This window comes from Hyperolius riggenbachi, chromosome 1 (genome assembly GCF_040937935.1).
Source record: "Hyperolius riggenbachi isolate aHypRig1 chromosome 1, aHypRig1.pri, whole genome shotgun sequence".
In the NCBI taxonomy this organism is placed as follows: Eukaryota; Metazoa; Chordata; class Amphibia; order Anura; family Hyperoliidae; genus Hyperolius; species Hyperolius riggenbachi.
The window spans coordinates 540,205,936-540,225,565 of NC_090646.1; the positions used below are offsets into that span (position 1 = coordinate 540,205,936).

General features: G+C 45.6%; 1 protein-coding gene across 1 annotated transcript in view; it reads left to right on the forward strand.

The window, feature by feature from the left end:
- Positions 1 to 19,630, forward strand: part of CEP120 (centrosomal protein 120) — a 134,530-nt gene that overhangs the window by 35,048 nt on the left and 79,852 nt on the right. The window contains exons 10-11 of the mRNA XM_068246934.1: positions 116 to 265; positions 1,899 to 2,081. Coding sequence (XP_068103035.1) covers positions 116 to 265; positions 1,899 to 2,081 — 333 coding nt within the window. The remainder of the gene's footprint in view (positions 1 to 115; positions 266 to 1,898; positions 2,082 to 19,630) is intronic.

The window sequence follows — 19,630 nt, forward strand, 5'->3', positions numbered from 1 at the left end:
AGGACCAAAACTGCATTTTGTATGGAAAGCGTGTAAGGGCTTCTGGGAAATACAAAGTTTCTAAGTTTCCTTCTGTCTCCTCCTCATCTGACTGATTTTCATTTTCTTTTTGCAGGTATTCTTACCCATTTTTTGGAAGTGCCGCTCCCATTATGACCAATCCTCCAGTAGAAGTGCGGAAGAATATGGAGGTTTTTCTTCCTCAGTCTTACTGTGCCTTTGATTTTGCAACCATGCCTCATCAGCTTCAGGAGACCTTCTTGAGGTAGAACTGTCTTCAATTACTGGCTTCACTAGAATCATAAGCAAATGCTGCAGATGCTACATTTTGTTGGTTCAATTTCAAGCAGCATAAACTTGCATAGAATTTCCATTAACCCGTATTTACTAGCATGTCACTGACCAAGGGTAATCTTGCGTTAAAAATGTATAATTTGCTTTCTATTTCTAAGGTGTATTTCTTAAAGGGGCTCTCTAACACCACAGATTCGTGATGGTCTTACATAACAAAAAATCCAATGGTTAAATTTGGTGTTGTGCGATTGTACAAAAATGAATGATGGTGTGTAGCATAGAAGTCACAGTTGAACCCATTTGCGTGCCTTGAGAGTAGAGACATTAATTCAGTTATCCGTTGCTTGGAGCAACTGGTGTAGACCTTCCACTCCAGAGATAAGTCCCTCTACCGCACTCTTACATGACGGACTCATTGCAATTGTGGGACAACAGTGGGTCTCTAATAGCTTGTGAACCATTATTTGGCCTCCCTGCCACAGCAGACCACCTCAAACAGCAAGCAGCTTCCGATAGTGTAAGAAACCAATTGATCTTTATTCTTTAAAAAAAGGTTTTAGGCTTCTCCCTATCAGAGGCGTGCCACAGCTGTTTAACAAGAGGCATCCCTCTCGTCAACTTCACAGCCCACTGCTCCTTCAGCACTCTGATCCCAGCTACTTTACTGTGTCTAAGTTACACCGTTCCGTCACGTCAGGTCCACCCTACATGTTTCCTCCAAATCATGAGTCGCTCCAACAGGAACTCCTTTCAATCCAAAAGTATTCTGGTAACTTGCCTGGTTGCCCTACAAAATTGACCTTAGACGGCAGCAGAGACATTTCATTGTGATAGGGAAAAGACTGTGCGCTCTTCCAGGGTACACATTAAAGCCCATGCTACCAGCAAAGGCAACAGAAATAATAGCAGAGTAGCAGGAAAAAAATTCTAAGAACTGCAGTACTAACCACAGTATGTATGCATTCCAGCACTGCCACAATGCTTCCCTGCTGCTGAATGAAGTAGTCAGCCTTTGCGGCATTGAGTAGAAAAAGAGGGTTAACAGTCGTAAGTGTCATTTACCGTAGGCTCTTTGAAACTTTAAAAATTTACAGTGGAGGTCAGTGACGCGAATTGTTCCATGCAAAGGGCTGTGGGAAATGTCAGTTGTATATAAATACATAATCACAATAAACACATACTATACTAATATAAAAATCTTAATGTCCCCTTTTCACCAGAATTACTTATAATGTAAATGTGCTGTCATTTTTGAAAATGGATTTTGATAGAACTTTCTTCAATTGTGTATTTATATTAATGCATAAATTAAAATTAACCAGATTAGAAACCAATATTATTCTAGCTTTTCAAGCCTTTTGAAATGTTTTTTCCCTTCGTTGATATTTATTAACTGAATGTTTGACCACTAGAGTGCGTTGTATCCCTGTTTCTCGTCTTGTAGTTTTGCATCAAAAACCTGTTACTATTAATGAAATTCTGTCTACATTTTACAGTAACCTTCACCAGTATTTGTTCATGTATACAGTAGTTAATCCATTCTGTAGATTTCTAGTACAATTTTCTACCTTAACAATGGCGAAATTGATTGATTATTTTTGCAGGTTACCTCTCCTGGTTGAATTGTGGCATAAAGATAAACTTGCCAAGGATCTTCTTCTTGGAGTGGCAAGACTTCAGCTGTCCAATGTTTTGTCTTCAGAGAAGAGCCGGTTTTTAGGGCCTCATGGAGACCAATGTTGGAGACAGTCGTTTAGTGAGAAGACCTCTGTTGTTGCTGTAGAAGGGTAAGGTAGACTGTAATGCCTGGTTCATTCACTAACATGCTGTTTGGTTTGACATGCTCTGCAAAACAGTAAAACAGAACCCTTTTTAGCCACTTGCTGGGCAATTTGTATAGTTTGGCTGCACTGCAGTTACCATATAGAACATTCAAACTCTTACAGAAAAGTACTTATATAGCAACTCTAGGCAAAATGTTAAAGAGGTATATTATAAACCAAGCGTTAAGGATAAAAGATCAATTGATAACCAATTTCTCAGCTGCGTGTTAAAAAGGGGAAAACTTTCCACCCTTTTGCAAAATTATAAACTGTATTAACAAATATAGCACACGCTAAGTGATGTTCCAATTCTATTTAATTCAAAATTCCAAATAAAATCACATGAAATCACATAAACTCCCCAATACCCTACAACGGGTTAACCACTCTTACACCACACACACACGCATCTATATTGAAGGGCCCTTCAGTACTTTGCTAAAAAATTCCAAAATGAAAAATGAAAAAGCATTTGCTGAGAGTGGACAGTCCAAAAAACTTACAAAAAGGAGCGTCCTCCTCCTTACAGTAGCATTAGAGACACCTTTAAACTGAGCAACAACTCACACTTGCCCGACGCTCTTATCAGCGTTTCTTAAAACTGTCTTTCACACAGACTCACGGGTACCTCCTTGATGTTTACTTCTTACAAGATGTGCCCGTAAAGTGCTCCGGCCAATGGTCCAGGACTTTCTCCTACTAGCTCCACAAAGAACGTTAATATAATCAACGGCAACTGCCCAAGAGTCTTCTACAGGCAGGCGACTCCGTGCAGGCTACATCACTTACGCCCGTCAGGCTCTGCGAGCCTCTGTTCGCACTTCCGCCCGGCTGGATTCCACTGGGATTTGTGGTTTGCGGTGACGTCACCTCTAAGGAACTTGGAACTATGTGCACAGGTAGCCGCTGCGCGCTTAGACGGCTTACCCAGTCCCAGTCCTAGATACTTGTTGCCCGCAGAGATTAGACACCTCTTTTACCTCAATGCGTTTCAACGTGTGTGTGGTGTAAGAGTGGTTAACCCGTTGTGGGGTATTAGAGAGTTTTTTTTATGAGATTTCATGTGATTTTATTTGGGATTTTGAATTAAATAGAATTGGAACATCACTTAGCGCGTGTTAAATTTATTAGTACAGTTTAAAATGTTAGAGGGGCATGCTCTAGCCATAAAGTTAAATAAAGGTAATCTCTTAGGCCTGGAACCCACTGAAAACCGCAAACGCAACCGCTAGCGTTTTGTCTGAGCGGTTTGCAAGCGGATTCATGCGCGTTTTTGGTCGTGTTTTGCAACATTGTATTTCTTTCCCCAGCGGGTGCCTAGCGTTTTGTGTTTTTATCCTGATTGGTCCTGTGAATTATTTTTCATTTTGTTACAGTGTGCTGAACCGCAAAACGCTAGCAAAACCGCTCAGTTTAGGTTTTGCTGAGCGTTTCCGCTAGCGGTTCAATACTTTACATTGAAGCGCTAACGCTCCCAAAATGCTGCACGTCCTGCGTTTGCGTTTCTGGGAAACGCAAACGCTCCTGTGGAAGTTGCCCCATCCATTAACATTAGCCCAGCGTTTTGGCAAACTGCTAGCGTATCGCAGTGCTGCCAAAACGCTGCCAAAAGCGCTCCTGTGGGTTCCAGCCCTGAGAGATTCTGTATAGTCTCTCGGAAGCAGCACTCCAGAGTACACAGAACACGGCTTTTAATATTCTAGAGAAGAGCACATGGAGCTTACTCTAAATTTTGGAAATTTTTAAGCTGCCTGCAGATTGAAACACAAATATCCAATAAGACTGGCAAGTAGTGGTATTTCTGTAAGTCCCCCTAGGACAGCCAGTAAAAGCGAAAACAAGCAAAAGCAGAAATTAAAAGCCTCACCCATCCACTCATTGCTAAAAGAGCAAGACCAACACCAGCTGGGTGAACAAAAGGGTGCAGTGCAAAAAAAAAAGAAAAAAGAAAGCATGTAGTGACCACCTAGCTATATCACAACCATGTAACTAGGAACCACCGACTGTAGAACTTTTCTACCAAAGGTCACATCTTGCCTAGATAAGATGTATACCCTGTATTGCTGAACAAAGATAAGTGGACTCAACCATGTGGCAGCATTGCAATTCTGGTCAATAGGGGCCCCTTCTCTTTCTGTCCTAGGAGCCAGTGATGAGGTACAGTGTGCACTCATTGTACCTTGAAGCTGGGTATTGCATGAATAAAAGCAGCAGTGAAGCGTCCTTGAACCTAAATACTAAAAGTGATGGTGTACAGCAGGGCTGCTCAAATCCGGAACCGGGAGTCATCCGGATAGTTCTATCCGGATATCTCCCAGTAAACCTGTGCGGGGGGGGGGGGGGGGTCAAAATTACCTGTCTGACGTCTTCTTCGTACGTCCCTCGGCGCGCTCCAAGTGGCGGTCACATGATTACTAACACTTCCTCCTTCCGGGTTGAAGGAGGAAGTGTTTGTAATCACGTGACGCGCGTGGACGCATAGTGGGAGGCGCCGAGGGACAGACGAAGAAGACGTCAGACAGGTAAGATTGACCCCACCCCCCCCCTGCACAGGTTTACTGGGAGATATCCGGATAGCAACTATCTGGGTATCTCCCGGTTCCGGATTTGAGCAGCACTAGTGTACAGTACTTTTGGGGCTCGATTCACAAAGCGGTGATAACCCAGTTATCACGCCTAAAAGACTTTAGGCGTGATAACCTTTGCACCAGCAAAGTTATCACCGCTTTGTGCTCTAACTCGCGCGAAGTTTCCGCGCGTACGCGCGCAATGTCCCATAGGGCTTAATGGGCACTTCGCGCGAAGCTTTGCGCGCGGGAGTTCGCGCGAATTCCTTCAGATCACGCCTAAACTAAGTTTAGGCGTGATAAAGGGCTTTTCACAGGCGTGCAAAGTGTTTGCACTGCTTTGTGAATCAGGCCCTTGGAGTGTTATAGGCATGGTTTTACTCTACTCCATCCTGGAGGAATTCAAGAAGAGAGTCAGAACGTAGTCTTAATTTGGAGAGAAAAAACCTTCCAAATGACTGGGTCAATTCTATATATGTGTGTGTTAATTTTAGAAGTGGCATTTCTTTTTAAGGCCAGCCAATATATTGCAACTTGCATTTATTGCATCATAGGTAATTATGAGTGAATCTGAGTTTTTAGTTAAAAGATGAGTGAATCAATTCACATATCGTGAATACATTCTCATTTCGAGCAAAAATGTTGCTAGAACATATGCATACTATTATGTCTAATACAAGGTGTATTTTTTAAAGACACCCAGAGACGAACTAACTAACAGTTGTATACATACCTGGGGCTTCCTCCGGCCCCATCAGCCTGGATCGCTCCCACGCCACCGTCCTCCGCTGCCTCTACCTGCTGGTACCGGGTCCCGTCATTTTGGCCAGTCAAGCTAGTCGACGCAAGTGCATTGCGCTCCCTACGTACTGCGCAAGCACATGCGTACAGATACGGAGGGAGTCCCTGCGCTTGCGTGCAATTGCCCGCGTCAGGTGGAAGTGACGGGACCCAGTACCGGCAATAGATGCAGCAGAGGACGGCGGCGTGGGAGCGAAGCATGCTGAAGGGGCTGGAGGAAGCCCCAGGTATGTATAAAATTTTTTCCTATTTTTTTTTGTAGCTTCGTCTCTAGTTTCCTTTAAGGCAACTAATTCATGCACTTATTTGTGGTACAACCAGTTAATAAAATTTTGATTTTTGCGTGTCTAGACTAGGTATTCAAGACAGTTTGTCAACATTTTTTTATTGGTATACACCGATTTTAAATCTAGCATAGTAAACATTATCACAAGTACCCCTTCACAAATATATATTTAATTGTAGTACATCACAATTGGTTCTTAACAATTTTCAAGCATTTACTATTGCTTTTAATTAGCTAAAATACTAATTTGGTGTTGTTTAAATAAGATTTATCATTTTCTAAAACTCTAAAATGTGTTATTCTTGGTTAAGTATATTAACCACTTCAGGATCACAGGTTTTCTTCCCTTAAAACCAAAACAACTTTTACATTTCAGCGCTCCTCCCATTCATTCACTGATAACTTTATTGCTACTCATCACATGTGAATGATCTATAGGTTGTTTTTTTCGCCACAAATTAGGCTTTTCAAGGGTGATATTTTATTTTAGTAATAATGTTATTCTCTATGCATTTTAAAAAGAAAAAAGAGAAAAAAATGAAAAGATACACTATTTCTATATTTCCAACCATAAAAAAAAAAGCAAGGGAGGCTAGGATTAGATCAGGGTTGATCAGGGTTAATCAGGGTTGATCAGGGGAATATAGTCCTGGTATATTTATTTATAAGTCCTGGTATATTTATAAAATCCTCTAGGTGGCAGTCAGAATACAAGAAAAGAACATCCAGTTACCTTGTAATCCTCTCAGGAGTGATTACAAGGTAACTGTATCTTCTTAAGTGCTGGCAACATTGTTTGTAAACCTCACAAATGAATGAGCACTGCTATTGGCTTATAGCAGTGCTCATTCATGGTTACAGGCATCTGATTGGTGATGGGAGTAATTACTCCCATTCATCAATCCCACCCAGAGATAAATGAAGCTGGTGCACGCGCATGTGCACGCACGGGGGCGCGCACCCGCGGGCGGGGGCGCGCGCGATCGTGTCCGCACAGCACAATAGCGGCAGGGGCGTTTATCAACGCCCCTGATCCGCTCATTAAGTCAATAGGGGCGTAGTTATGCGTCTGGGAAATCCGAAAGTGGTTAAAGAGAAACCGAGGTGGGATTTAATTATGTTACTGGGGCACAGAGGCTGGTTGTGCACACTAACACCAGCATCAGTTGCCCCATGGTGTGCCTCCATGTCCCCCCTGCGTGCTGCTATAGCCCCCGCAGTGCTGGCGACACGCAGCGTGTCGCCAGCACAATGTTTACCTAAGCCCTGTCTGTCAGTGCCGCTCCCCCGCATCGGCGCTACCCGCCCGCGTCACTTCCCTCCTATCAGCGGGAAGGAAGGGACACGGGCGGGTAGCGCCGATGCGGGGGAGCGGCGCTGACAGTCAGGGCTTAGGTAAACATTGTGCTGGCGACACGCTGCGTGTCGCCAGCACTGCGGGGGTATAGCGGCGCGCAGGGGGGACTTGGAGGCACACCATGGGGCAACGGAGGCTGGTCTTAGTGTGCACAACCAGCCTCTGTGCCCCAGTAACATAATTAAATTCCACCTCGGGTTCTCTTTAATATACTTAATCAAGAATAACACATTTTAGAGTTTTAGAAAATGATAAATCTTATTTAAACAACACCAAATTAGTATTTTAGCTAATTAAAAGCAATAGTAAATGCTTGAAAATTGTTAAGAACCAATTGTGATGTACTACAATTAAATATATATTTGTGAAGGGGTACTTGTGATAATGTTTACTATGCTAGATTTAAAATCGGTGTATACCAATAAAAAAATGTTGACAAACTGTCTTGAATACCTAGTCTAGACACGCGAAAATCAAAATTTTATTAACTGGTTGTACCACAAATAAGTGCATGAATTACAGTTGCCTTAAAGGAAACTAGAGACGAAGCTACAAAAAAAAAATAGGAAAATTTTTTTATACATACCTGGGGCTTCCTCCAGCCCCTTAAGCATGCTTCGCTCCCACGCCGCCGTCCTCTGCTGCATCTATTGCCGGTACTGGGTCCCGTCACTTCCACCTGACGCGGGCAATTGCACGCAAGCGCAGGGACTCCCTCCGTATCTGTACGCATGTGCTTGCGCAGTACGTAGGGAGCGCAATGCACTTGCGTCGACTAGCTTGACTGGCCAAAATGACGGGACCCCGTACCAGCAGGTAGAGGCAGCGGAGGACGGTGGCGTGGGAGCGATCCAGGCTGATGGGGCTGGAGGAAGCCCCAGGTATGTATACAACTGTTAGTTAGTTCGTCTCTGGGTGTCTTTAAAAAATACACCTTGTATTAGACATAATAGTATGCATATGTTCTAGCAACATTTTTGCTCGAAATGAGAATGTATTCACGATATGTGAATTGATTCACTCATCTTTTAACTAAAAACTCAGATTCACTCATAATTACCTATGATGCAATAAATGCAAGTTGCAATATATTGGCTGGCCTTAAAAAGAAATGCCACTTCTAAAATTAACACACACATATATAGAATTGACCCAGTCATTTGGAAGGTTTTTTCTCTCCAAATTAAGACTACGTTCTGACTCTCTTCTTGAATTCCTCCAGGATGGAGTAGAGTAAAACCATGCCTATAACACTCCAAGGGCCTGATTCACAAAGCGGTGCAAACACTTTGCACGCCTGTGAAAAGCCCTTTATCACGCCTAAACTTAGTTTAGGCGTGATCTGAAGGAATTCGCGCGAACTCCCGCGCGCAAAGCTTCGCGCGAAGTGCCCATTAAGCCCTATGGGACATTGCGTGCGTACTCGCGGAAACTTCGCGCGAGTTAGAGCACAAAGCAGTGATAACTTTGCTGGTGCAAAGGTTATCATGCCTAAAGTCTTTTAGGCGTGATAACTGGGTTATCACCGCTTTGTGAATCGAGCCCCAAAAGTACTGTACACTAGTGCTGCTCAAATCCGGAACCGGGAGATACCCAGATAGTTGCTATCCGGATATCTCCCAGTAAACCTGTGCAGGGGGGTGGGGTCAATCTTACCTGTCTGACGTCTTCTTCGTCTGTCCCTCGGCGCCTCCCACTATGCGTCCACGCGCGTCACGTGATTACAAACACTTCCTCCTTCAACCCGGAAGGAGGAAGTGTTAGTAATCACGTGACCGCCACTTGGAGCGCGCCGAGGGACGTACGAAGAAGACGTCAGACAGGTAAGATTGACCCCCCCCCCCCCCCCCGCACAGGTTTACTGGGAGATATCCGGATGTCTCCCGATTCCGGATTTGAGCAGCCCTGCTGTACACCATCACTTTTAGTATTTAGGTTCAAGGACGCTTCACTGCTGCTTTTATTCATGCAATACCCAGCTTCAAGGTACAATGAGTGCACACTGTACCTCATCACTGGCTCCTAGGACAGAAAGAGAAGGGGCCCCTATTGACCAGAATTGCAATGCTGCCACATGGTTGAGTCCACTTATCTTTGTTCAGCAATACAGGGTATACATCTTATCTAGGCAAGATGTGACCTTTGGTAGAAAAGTTCTACAGTCGGTGGTTCCTAGTTACATGGTTGTGATATAGCTAGGTGGTCACTACATGCTTTCTTTTTTCTTTTTTTTTTGCACTGCACCCTTTTGTTCACCCAGCTGGTGTTGGTCTTGCTCTTTTAGCAATGAGTGGATGGGTGAGGCTTTTAATTTCTGCTTTTGCTTGTTTTCGCTTTTACTGGCTGTCCTAGGGGACTTACAGAAATACCACTACTTGCCAGTCTTATTGGATATTTGTGTTTCAATCTGCAGGCAGCTTAAAAATTTCCAAAATTTAGAGTAAGCTCCATGTGCTCTTCTCTAGAATATTAAAAGCCGTGTTCTGTGTACTCTGGAGTGCTGCTTCCGAGAGACTATACAGAATCTCTCAGGGCTGGAACCCACAGGAGCGCTTTTGGCAGCGTTTTGGCAGCACTGCGATACGCTAGCAGTTTGCCAAAACGCTGGGCTAATGTTAATGGATGGGGCAACTTCCACAGGGGCGTTTGCGTTTCTCAGAAACGCAAACGCAGGACGTGCAGCATTTTGGGAGCGTTAGCGCTTCAATGTAAAGTATTGAACCGCTAGCGGAAACGCTCAGCAAAACCTAAACTGAGCGGTTTTGCTAGCGTTTTGCGGTTCAGCACACTGTAACAAAATGAAAAATAATTCACAGGACCAATCAGGATAAAAACACAAAACGCTAGGCACCCGCTGGGGAAAAAAATACAATGTTGCAAAACACGACCAAAAACGCGCATGAATCCGCTTGCAAACCGCTCAGACAAAACGCTAGCGGTTGCGTTTTGCGTTTGCGGTTTTCAGTGGGTTCCAGGCCTTATTGTGTGTTATGCAACAAAACACTTTTTGTAAATTGCAACATTGATCTGTAAAGGCTGTTGAGAAATGATGTGGTGTTGCTGTCAGATGCGGCATTCAGGGGCCTCCTGCATTGCAATGCATCAAGCACCACTATGCTAAAAGCAGCAGCTGCGCAGATAGTATTAGCTCAGATATCTGCTAATCTAATATCTAGTGGGGCACCTATTATAATACTTCCACCACTATGTAGCACACACACACTCTGCTCCTCACAGCATGTTATGAGACGGAAGGCTTTATCTAACAATGGGGGATTGCATAGTGTGCACCACACATATTTTTTCCTCCCTACATAAGGCAGCATGCCCACAGGAGGGATTCCAAGGGGTACCTAGGGCATAGACGGTGAGGAAAACAAATCCAGGGAGGGCTGAATCATATGTTGAGGAGAGTGCAGTAACTATTAGGGAAGTATGCACAAAAAGGGGTGAGGTGGGAGGGCCAACCAACTACCAGGCAAGTCACAGATGCTGGGAATTTCCCTCAATCAGGCAGCAGCTTGCACAAGTAGCATACATCTCACCGGCTGGTGCCTTCCAAGTAGGGCCAGAGTAGCATGCAGATAGTGATCAGGCTACAAGTGGCTGCTAGCCCGTACACTGACTACAGCTCATTGGTCTCTGGCTGTTGTATGATGCATGCACCCTCCCACTTTACAGTATAGCCGGATACATAATACCACAAGGGCCAAAAACGGGTTTGCTATACCCAGCGTTACTCCCATATACTTAAAATGTTGTTTGGCCAGGACATGGACGTTTAGTTATCTATACCCGAAGGATTACTATAATGAGATTATACTGTATTTGCTCCTTCCATCTATCCTCCTACACCAGCTGTCTACCTTCATCTGCATCATTTGGACGCACTGATACAGCTGTGGTGCCAGAAATGCACTGTTCTGGCCACAAATCGCATTTTGTGCAGTTTTGTTTGCTTTAAAAGCAACATATTTCCTCGGATATGCAGAAAAGAAGATTTCCTCAACCTTTTGAAACATAATGTAGGTCTTGCCAAGATGCACTATTTACGGTAATGACCACTCTCCACACTTAACCATCTTGCTCACCCCACTATATGCTGCTCCCATCATCCGTCTTATCACCCCTACTGTATACAAATCTGGACCTCCTCTCACCTACTTCACCTTATGTGTAATATGTATTCTATTCTATCTTCTATTGTCTTGTTCATCATACATGTCCCCACTTTCTGCTCCCTGCCACAACTATTACTAACTCCTGCCACTTTACACAGCTGTACAATGTCTTACAATGTCTTAACCCCTCTTACTGCCCACCCTCATACTTCTTGTGATTCTTCCACTGTATGCTTCATTCCTTACTATGCTCCTTCTCTGCATTTCTGGCACCACAGCTGTATCAGTGCGTCCAAAACAAAATGACCCCATTGTGTAATCCGCCTGTGTATCTTGTCTCACCTTCCATCTGCTACTTTACCTACTCTGCTTCTCTGTCATACCTGTGATGTGACCAGCATATTATGGTTTGCCACTATGTACAGTATAAGATTCCCTTTTTCTGCCAGTAGATGGCGCCTTCTGAATACAAATTGTAGCACAATTATTTGAATGTTCTGGCCACAAATCGCATTTTGTGCAGTTTTGTTTGCTTTAAAACATGGGTCTCAAACTCGCGGCCCGCGGGCCACTTGCGGCCCTCGATGCAGTATTTTCTGGCCCGCGCCGTCCCATATGATCTGCCGCATCCGCATCGCCGCCGCATCCATCTCACTGAAGCGAACTATCTTGTATTTAAATTTAACTTACAGTTCGCTTCAGTGGTCCCATAGGAGTGATCCGCCGCGTCCCAGCCTCGAAACGAGGGCTGCAGAGCCCCCAAATCGGCCGGGGGGCAATCCTGGAAGGGGCAGAGCTGTCAGCTTCAGCTCTGCCCCTCCTGACGTCAATCGCGGCGCATCACCGCCTCTGCCCGCCCCTCTCTGTGAAGGAAAAGGGAGAGGGGCGGGCAGAGGCGGTGATGCGCCGCGATTGACGTCAGGAGGGGCAGAGCTGAAGCTGACAGCTCTGCCCCTTCCAGGATTCCCCTCCAGCGCGATTTGGGGGCTCTGCAGCCCTCGTTTCAAGGCGGGGACGCGGCGGATCACTCGTATGGGACCACTGGAACGAACTGTAAGTTAAATTTAGGAATAGGAAAAAAAGATTGCTTCAGTGAAAATTTTGAATAACAGTCAATGTGTGGTGGGGGGCGGGAGCTGCTGATTGATGTCACAACAGTGACTGAGTGACATTAAGCATGAGATTGCTGCACAGGTATATGTTCCCACAGAAAGAGTTAGTCATCATACGAAATAATTAAAACTGTTAATATGTTCATAAGAAATAATTAAAACTGTTAATAATGACATTTGAGCACTTTTTTTGTGAAATCCCTTATGCGGCCCTCCCTCATCCTGACTTTGCCTCCTGCGGCCCCCCGGTAAATTGAGTTTGAGACCCAAAAGCAACATATTTCCTCGGATATGCAGAAAAGAAGATTTCCTCAACCTTTTGAAACATAATGTAGGTCTTGCCAAGATGCACTATTTACGGTAATGACCACTGACAGTTGTTCCAGTAATGGACTTCAATAAACGAGGTACGGCAGGTCTGTACAGGTAATTCTCTTATTAATAAGCTTATTAAGAGAGTGAACAAATTCACTTAATTCACAGGATGAATAAATGGAGAACCCTCAGACAAAGTTGCAAAGGTGAGGTGTGGATAAAAAAAAGAAAATAAAAACTTCTAGTAGTTGTGGATGGCATGTTGGTGTAGTGTGAATGGTATTAAGCATGGGCTATCTTGCATTGCAGCATTAGAGTTCAGGTTCGCTTCTCGGCCAGGGCACAACCTGCATGGAATTAGTATGTTCTTCCAATGTTTTTGTGTTTCTTCCTGGCACTCCATTTTTCTCCCATCTTCCAAAAACTTTTGAGTATGGTAGGGATTAAATTCTTAGCTCCTCTGATGAGCGATTAATGTCTACTGTATGTACTCTGTTAAGTGCTGTGGAAGATGTCAGTGCTCTATAAAAACATAGTAGTAACAATAGGTAAGGCCTTATCACCCATTATTCCGTACATGCATACTACCGTACTTACAAAAAAAACAAAAACATTTCTACACGAGTTTACTTTAAGTATATATCCATGTTGACATCCTTCTTCATTATCACATTTGAAATCTCAAAAATCAAATATAGTACAAGCAAAAATTGTTGTTCATTTTTGTTTTTCTTTTAAATGTTGGTTGGTTGTAAAGCATCTAATACAAGTACATATGAGAAACAAGGCTTGAAGAGCTGAATGTCACTGGATAGTTCACAGAAATCTGGTCAAGTGGAATATATAATCTATAAATAGACACTGTGCTAAATATATCATCAAAACAGTCCAGTAAGTCTAGAGCGGAAGAGGCAGAAAACAAATGTAATCCCTATGAGGACTTTAGAAGCCCTTGTCCATGTTTCAGTCAGCACTATCCCAGCAATGTTTGGTATGCATGGAAAACAATCACTATACTTCTGCCATTCTCCTGACATGAAAGGGAAGACATGCCTTACTGGACTCTCACTGTTAATGCCACCACTGCAGTACCTTCTTTCTTCAGTGTGAGGGGGTCTTCCACATTTCTGGACATGTGTGGTGGGCACACTTGCTATTTTTTTTTCTCCCCCCCTTTATTAATCAAGTTTGATGATAAAAAACAAAAGAAAAGAAAAAAAGCTTTATTCTACTTGCACATCCACTTTCTTTTTTTCAAATCCTTGTCATTGTATACAGTATGTCTGCTTGTTGTGTAAAATATGTTTTGTGAAATGAAGAATTATTGAAGTGAAACTGTGAAAATACATCCAGATTCCATTACTCTTGAGCATTGTGTGTGTATATGTATCTCTATAAATATCTATCTATCTATCTATCTATCTAAAGAAATCTTCACTTGACTGTGCTCTGCCATCCAACTACCGCCCAATCTCTCTCCTCCCTTTTGCCTCAAAAATTCTTGAACGCCTGGCCCACCAACGCCTGACCAACTTCCTTAACTCCAACTCCCTTCTCGATCCCCTGCAGTCTGGTTTTCACACAGCCCATTCTACAGAAACAGCCCTCACCAAAGTGGTAAACGACCTTGCCCTTGCCAAAGCCGAAGGTAAATACTCCATCCTGCTCCTCCTGGACCTCTCCTCGGCATTTAACACTGTCGACCACTCCCTCCTTCCTCTCCACTCCCTGCAGCTAATGGGCATTCAGGACCTAGCCTTAGCCTGGATCTCCTCCTACCTCTCCAACTGCTCCTTCACAACATTTTTCAATGGCTCCTCATCCACTCCTACACCCCTCTCAGTTGGTGTTCCTCAAGGTTCCGTCCTAGGACCACTACTGTTCTCACTCTATACTGCCTCAATTGGCAAAATCATCTCCTCCATGGGTTTCAATTATCACCTGTATGCCGACGACACCCAGATATATCTCCACACCCCAGATCTCTCCTCCTCTACCATGGACAAAGTCTCTGCCTGCCTCACATCCATTTCCTCCTGGATGGCTGCCAGGTACCTGAAGCTTAATTTGGGCAAGACTGAGCTTCTAATATTCCCACCCCGCACAGCTGCACCCCTCCCAGATCTGCACGTCACTATTGAAAATACTACTATCCACCCTACCTCCCAAGCCCGCTGTCTAGGCGTTACACTGGACTCTGAACTTTCCTTTACAGCCCACATCCAAGGTATTGCCAGATCCTGCAACTTCCACCTCCGCAACATCTCCAAGATCCGCTCCTACCTGTCCCCTGACACCACTAAACTCCTTATCCATGCCCTTGTCATCTCCTGCCTAGACTACTGCAATTCTCTTTTATCTGGCCTCCCCTCTAACCGTACTGACCCACTTAAATTGGTAATGAATGCGGTAGCCAGATTCTTCTCACCGCAGCGCCTCTACAACTCCGCTCTGTAAAGCACTACACTGGCTCCCCATCAGCTTTAGGATCAATTTCAAAATCCTGTGCTTGGCCTACAAATCAGTGCACAAGACCTGCCCGACTTACCTCTGATCTGGTCCACAGGAACATTACCAGCCCGCCCCCTCCGATCCTCCAATGACCTGCGCCTAGTCGCACCTCGCATAACTCAGTCACACGCACGATTGCAGGACTTCACCAGGGCTGCCCCTACTCTCTGGAACTCTCTCCCACCAGCCGTCAGACTCGCCCCCCACCTTTAATACCTTCAAACAAGCTCTCAAGACTCACCTCTTCACGCTCGCATACCCCCCTACACCAGCATCATAATATGTTCTATTAGACCCCCTCTCAAAAGACGCACCTATTGTCTCCACCCCACCTTTTAGATTGTAAGCCTCTGGCAGGGTCCTCCTCCCTAATGTATCCAGCTTGATTATGCAATCTTACTCACAACCACCCTTCTTGTAGACTCGAACAGTCTCTATCTTGACCTATGACACTGTATTGTTATCAAATTATTTGCATGATCTTGTTTTGTTGTGAGTTTCCGTATGTTCTACCTGTATGTTAACCCATTTATCTATTGTGCAGCGCTGCGTAATATGTTGGCGCTTTATAAATACAATAAATAATAATAATAAATATATCTATCTATCTCTCTCTCTCTATCTATCTTTGTCTATCTCTATATCTCTATCTATATATATATATATATATATATATATATCTATCTCTATCCAAATCCAAAAAGCTTTATTGGCAGGACCAAATACATTTTAGCATTGCCAAAGCAAAACAAAACATTAACATGGGGAGGGGGATTGTGGGAATAAGGGAAGGATATAGGGGGTTGGGGTATATAGTCCATAGGTGTGTGGAGGATGTAATGGACAGTATGGGGGACTGGGATATACAGTCCATAGGGGGGTATTAGGGGTGTACAGTCCATGTGGTATCATGTTCCCCTCAATTGGTGGCAGGCTGTGACATATCGGGCAGCTATTTGCATGGTTGTTTCCTCCTCCACCAGTAGGATGTAGAGCAGGGGTCTCAAACTCGCGGCCCGCGGGCCATTTGCGGCCCTCGATACAATATTTTGTGGCCCGCGCCGGCAAAAGCTTCCTTATAGTTCGCTTCAGTGCTCCCAAGTAATCCGCTGCAACCCCGCCGCTAAACGAGGGCTGCAGAGCCCCCAAATCGCCCGGGGGGCAATCCGCCGGCATTTCCTGGAAGGGGCAGAGCTTTCAGCTTCAGCTCTGCCCTTCCTGACGTCAGTCGCGGCGCATCGCAGCCTCTGCCCGCCCCTCTCACTCTTCCTTCACAGAGAGGGGTGGGGAGAGGCGGCGATGCACCGCGATTGACCTCAGGAGGGGCAGAGCTGAAGCTAAAAGCTCTGCCCCTTCCAGGAAATGCCGGCCGATTGCCCCCCGGGCGATTTGGGGGCTCTGCAGCCCTCGTTTTGCGGTGGGGACACGGCGGATTACTTGTAATGGGAGCACTGAAGTGAACTATAAGGTAAAATAGGCAAAATAGTTCGCTTCAGTGTGAATTTGATTGCCTTTTTTTTGTGAAATCCCGGCCTCATCCTGACCTTGCCTCCTGCGGCCCCCAGGTAAATTGAGTTTGAGACCCCTGATGTAGAGTTTCCTCTCCTCATCTGTGGAGGTAAAAATCATGGAACTGGTCAGAGAGTCTCTGGAAGTGGACAGTCCTCACAGGTGCGTATTTGCTGCAGTGTAGCAGGAAGTGGGCCTCATCCTCCAGGACCCCCTGGTCACATTGCCTGCACAGCCTCTCCTCCCGGGGCTTCCATGTCTGTCTGTGTCGCCCTGTCTCTATCTCCAGGTTGTGGGCGCTCAGACGGTGTTCTCTATCTATCTATCTATCTATCTACACACACACACACACACACACACACACACACACACACACACACACACACACACACACACACACACACACACACACACACACACACACACACACACACACACACACACACACACACACCCCATTCCAAACATTTTTTACAAATAAATAACTGCAAAGTGGGGTGTGCGTAATTATTCGGCCCCCTGAGCCAATACTTTGTAGAACCACCTTTTGCTGCAATTACAGCTGCCAGTCTTTTAGGGTATGTCTCTACCAGCTTTGCACATCTAGAGACTGAAATCCTTGCCCATTCTTCTTTGCAAAACAGCTCCAGCTCAGAGTAGATGGACAGCGTTTGTGAACAGCAGTTTTCAGATCTTGCCGCAGATTCTCGATTGGATTTAGATCTGGACTTTGACTGGGCCATTCTAACACATAGATATGTTTTGTTTTAAACCATTCCATTGTTGCCCTGGCTTTATGTTTAGGGTCATTGTCCTGCTGGAAGGTGAACCTCCGCCCCAGTCTCAAGTCTTTTGCAGTCTCCAAGAGGTTTTCTTCCAAGTTTGCCCTGTATTTGGCTCCATCCATCTTCCCATCACCTCTGACCAGCTTCCCTGTCCTTGCTGAAGAGATGCACCCCCCGAGCATGATGCTGCCACCACCGTATTTGACAGTGAGGATGGTGTGTTCAGAGTGATGTGCAGTGTTAGTTTTCCGCCACACATAGCATTTTGGCCAAAAAGTTCCATTTTGGTCTCATCTGACCAGAGCACCTTCTTCCACATGGTTGCTGTGTCCCCCACATGGCTTGTGGCAAACTGCAAACGGGACTTCTTATGCTTTCTGTTAACAATGCCTTTCTTCTTGCCACTCTTCCATAAAGGCCAACTTTTGTACAGTGCATGACTAATAGTTGTCCTATGGACAGAGTCTCCCACCTGAGATGTAGATCTCTGCAGCTCGTCCAGAGTCACCATGGGCCTCTTGACTGCATTTCTGATCAGTGCTCTCCTTGTTCGGCCTGTGAGTTTAGGTGGACGGCCTTGTCTTGGTAGGTTTACAGTTGTGCCATACTCCTTCCATTTCTGAATGATCGCTTGAACAGTGCTCCGTGGGATGTTCAAGGCTTTGGAAAAAATTTTGTAGCCTAAGCCTGCTTTAAATGTCTCAATAACTTTATCCCTGACCTGTCTGGTGTGTTCTTTGGACTTCATGGTGTTGTTGCTCCCAACAGTAAAAAAAAAATAAAAAAAAGTTAGCTACCTGGATCAGCTTGCAAGGCACGGAGGACGCCGCCCGCGCCCTCCGTGCCGTTCCACCTGGTCCCCGCCGCCGAACAGCCCCCCGAACGGTCCCCGACCGCGCGGCCCGGGTCGGGCTTCCCAGCCTGTACCAAGATGGCCGCCGGAGCTGGCCGCGGCTGCGCAGTCCGCATAGCCGCGAGTGCGGCTGCGCAGCTCTAAGGCCAACCCCCCGATCCACGCTACTGTTGCGTGATCGGGGGGTTGGCCTTAGAGCTGCGCAGCCGCACTCGCGGCTATGCGGACTGCGCAGCCGCGGCCAGCTCCGGCGGCCATCTTGGTACAGGCTGGGGAGCCCGACCCGGGCCACGTGGTCGGGGACCGTTCGGGGGGCTGTTCGGCGGCGGGGACCAGGCGGAACGGCACGGAGGGCGCGGACGGCGTCCTCCGTGCCTTACAAGCTGATCCAGGTAGTTAACTTTTTTTTTTTTTTTTTTTTTTACTGTACTTGGCCTCGTAAGTCCTTTAACTGAGAGGGATAGGGATGTTTCCTTTTAAACAATACCAGTTGCTTGGTAGTCCTGCTGATCTCACTGGCTGCAGTAGTGGCTGAATCACACACCTGAAACAAGCATGCAGCTAATCCAGTCTGACTTCAGTCAGAGCACCTGATCTGTATGCTCGTTGAGGGGCTGTGGCTAAAAGTATTAGAGACACAGGATCAGCAGGAGAGTCAGGCAACTGGTATTGTTTTAAAAGGAAAAAGCCATATCCTTCTCAGTTTAGGTTCCCTTTAAGACTGTGAACCAATGGGTAGCCTGGACGTTTAAAGGGAATGTCCAAGCAAAATTAAAAAATTAGTTTTACTTACCTGGAGCTTCTACCAGCCCCATGCAGCCATCCTGTGCCCTCGTAGTCACTCACTGCTGCTCTGGTCCCCCGCTGGCAGCTTGCCGACCTCGGAGGTCGGCGGGACGCATTGCATACATTTTTACGCATTCCCGCTATGCAGGAACATTAACACATATATTTTTACGCGTTACTGGTTCAATGCGTAAATTTTTACGCATTGAACCAGTAATGCGTAAAAATGTATGTGTTAATGTTCCTGCACTAGCGGGAATGCGTAAAAATGTACGCAATGCGTCCCGCCGACCTCCGAGGTCGGCAAGCTGCCAGCGGGGGACCAGAGCAGCAGTGAGTGACTACGCGAGCACAGGGTGGCTGCATGGGGCTGGTAGAAGCTCCAGGTAAGTGAAACTCATTTTTTAATTTTGCTTGGACATTCCCTTTAAAGATTTTGAGGACGGATAGCAACAGAACCGGGGTGTTCGGCAAAGGTGCAGCAGGGTCAGCAAGCCCGACAATGTGCGG